Raw genomic sequence first — 3,010 nt, forward strand, 5'->3', positions numbered from 1 at the left:
ATGCCACCCACCTGCACTTGCTCCGTAGTAGAGACAGGATAGAGAGCTAGGCAAGGTACCACTGAAAAGCTGCTGGGCTACTCAGTGCATTCTCTTACACCTTTCCTTTTTTCGTTTGTTTGTTTTAAATACATGTCTGATTTAGTTGCTCAGATGGTAGGACATCTGGTACAGTTTCCAGGTCCTAGTTTAATTTAATGATGTAACATCTAGTACACAGGCTTGTTTTACTGTAGGAATTTTCTGCCTCCCACGCTTTTCTTTCTAATTGGAGCTATGTAAATCATAGGCTGCTGGTGCTATATAAATCATCTACAGTATGTCTGCTATTCATTTCAATAACAGATTGGAACTTTTTATTTCTAATTGTTACATGCTGGCCATAATAAGTTGTACACGCATGATAAATCTGCAAGTTTGCTGTACTATATTAACTTAGTTTAGGAAGCATACAAAGAGGTCCTAATAAGAGAAGAGATCAAAAAGAAATCCTCTGTAAGTACTACTGTAAGAGAAGCACTGCTTTATGTACTGTAAGATCTCAAGTCAGTTAAAACATAAGCTTGAGGCATATCGCATAGCAGCAGTTCCATACACAATGCTCCCTAGGTTCAGTTGCTGAACATCAGATAATGGAAGACACTAAATTAATTAGAAAAGAGAGTGACCTAGCTCCATTCCCAGATCTGCCACTGACTTGTCATGTGCCTTGGAGCAAGCCACTCCCCACAGCTGGGCTTCAGCTCTCTCCCCTTTGTCTGAGTGGTCTATCTGAAAACAAATCCCTTGCTCTGGAGGAGAGGGGGACTGTGGGCTGGCAGTGATGAAGAGCAATAGGAACCCAACTGCAAACATGGCCATTAGGTCTCCCTTTGCACCCCAGTCATTTCCCTGTTACACCTTAAATAATAATTTTACCAAAGGCATTTCATGAAAAAGATCATAATAAATTTTATTTAAATACCAGCACACCCAAAATTAAGAAGAAAATAAACCTATTATTTTCACAGGGCTATTATCTTTTTAATGCTGCTTCATCTCTGAATTTGAATTTTTGGTGTTCTTTTGACTAGGAACTAATGATCTGAAAAGTGTCAAATAAAGCTTTGGGGTTTTTTTCGTTGTTGAAAAAGAGCAGCATAGAGCAGGCCATGCTACCTTTAACAAGGGACCTTCTTCATGGTAGACACATGACTTAATAAAAGGCCTAAATATCCATTTCTTTGCTAATTCTTCATTTGGGGATTTGTAAGAGTTTGTGAGGTGGTTTTAAAATAAAAAGTTGACCAGGTTTCATGTGGGAAACGAAGCCCATTCAGAGACTTCTTAGCCTCATCACCTCTGCTTCCTCACCCAGCTTCTTCGGTTCCATCTACCAGAAAATCAAAGCAGGAAAAGGACACTGGCCCCAGCTCTGCACGTGTTCACCCACACTTTCTTTTTGTCAGCCTGGTCATGGGCAGTTTTGATCTGGCCAGACAGCTTTCTCCCAGTCCCTGGGCTAGCAAGGGCCAGGAAACTCTCCCTGCAGGCAGCGCGGATGTGGCCACTCTGCCTGGAGAGGAGGAATGCCATAGTGGGCCAGTGGCCCTCCAGACAGAGACCTTTCTGTAGCTGTAACACCAACTGCTGCAGGGAGCTGTGGGATCACTCCCTGCAACTGGCTATCCACACAACCTACAAGAGGACAGCCACACAAACACTGAGAGGGCAGGCTTAAGCGCGCCAATGCCCGAAATTTTGCCCTTTCTATCCACACTGCTAGATGTTCACGCCCTCTTCATGATTCAAAATAGCTGAGCTTGGAATATGTGCACTGAACACTCAGCACTGCCAGTGCCCAGCCTGTGCTGATTGCACAAAACATGGTTTGGTTTCACATGAAGGCAACCGGCAAGATTTTCAGTTTTCTCACTAAAAAGTGCTTCAGATCCTGAACCTGCTCTCAGGCTGGCAGCCTAGGAAACTGATGCAGTGCTTGCAGAAGTAGGCTTTAGAGCTCACTCTTAATGTATTCATTCACGTAGACGAAATCAATGAAAATCAAGCAATTTATGTGGATGTAATTTTAGACTGTGGGAGAAACTGGGCATGACATGCAATGAGGTATTTAGAATAACCAAACAGTGTCACAGCCTGTTGCTAAGAGAAAGGGCCTTGATGAAAGACAGCTCTTGGGTCAGCCTGCTAAGTCATCTTCAGACTAGAGCAGTCCCAAAAAGGACGAGAAATTGCTTTAGGACCTGCGCTAGCCTCCTTCAATTTGCTACCAAAGGTTTGTGTGCTTGGATCTTATTATGCAGGGAACTCACACTTAGACCATTGTGACTGGGGAAAAGAAGTGGTTTCTGTAACTTCCATCTTGGTGTTTCCAAGTGGTTCAGGAAGAGATTTCTTTAGGGGGAAAGGATTCAGAGCCTCAGCTTCCTGCACAGAGAAACTTTTTGGCTCAAAAGCATGATGGATACTCCTGTTTCACACACAGCATCTCCCACTTTCTCCCATGGCACCTGAGCAACTCCCTGTGTGCTGAAGCAGAAAGACCCGCACAGAGACCTCAACCAGCCTTTATTAGGGAGTAAGCACATCACCTACCATGCCAGCTCACTTAGCCTAAGGGAAGGCAGAAGAGTGCCAATCTCACAGCAGCCAGTTAAGGATAACACCCAGGTAGTTCCCACATCTCTTATGAAATTCAGACCCTAAAGGATGAGAAGGTTGAAAGGGCCCTAAGCCACAAAACACATTTCTTCTTTCTCTTCTCCCTCTGCCTTCCAGGCTGCTGCCCAGCCCCCTGTGGGAAGAGCTGGGTGTGTCCCTGCTGCCCACCCACCCACCCTCCCACCCTTCCTTTGCTCTGGCACAGCTTCTGCCACGCGTTGCCTGGGGAAAGAAGTGGTTAAGGGTGGACGGGTGGTTCTCTATTTACCTGCTCTGGTCCCAGTTGGCAGCAAAAAGGACAAGAATCTTCCTGCCGTAGTGGTCCAGGTTGGCCAGCCCTCCAGGAAAG

At 45.2% G+C, this 3,010-nt stretch overlaps 1 protein-coding gene across 1 annotated transcript in view; it reads right to left on the reverse strand.

Annotated features, from left to right (window-relative positions):
* CLVS2 (clavesin 2) overlaps positions 1-3,006 on the reverse strand; it is a gene marked incomplete at its 5' end in the record, with an annotated part of 48,835 nt that extends 45,829 nt beyond the window's left edge. Inside the window, one exon of the mRNA XM_010140845.1 lies at positions 2,930-3,006. Within this exon, the coding sequence (XP_010139147.1) occupies positions 2,930-3,006 (77 nt within the window). The remainder of the gene's footprint in view (positions 1-2,929) is intronic.
* Between the last annotated feature and the right edge of the window lie 4 nt (positions 3,007-3,010).

Source organism: Buceros rhinoceros, unplaced genomic scaffold, assembly GCF_000710305.1.
Source record: "Buceros rhinoceros silvestris isolate BGI_N320 unplaced genomic scaffold, ASM71030v1 scaffold28467, whole genome shotgun sequence".
NCBI classification, from domain to species: domain Eukaryota; kingdom Metazoa; phylum Chordata; class Aves; order Bucerotiformes; family Bucerotidae; genus Buceros; species Buceros rhinoceros.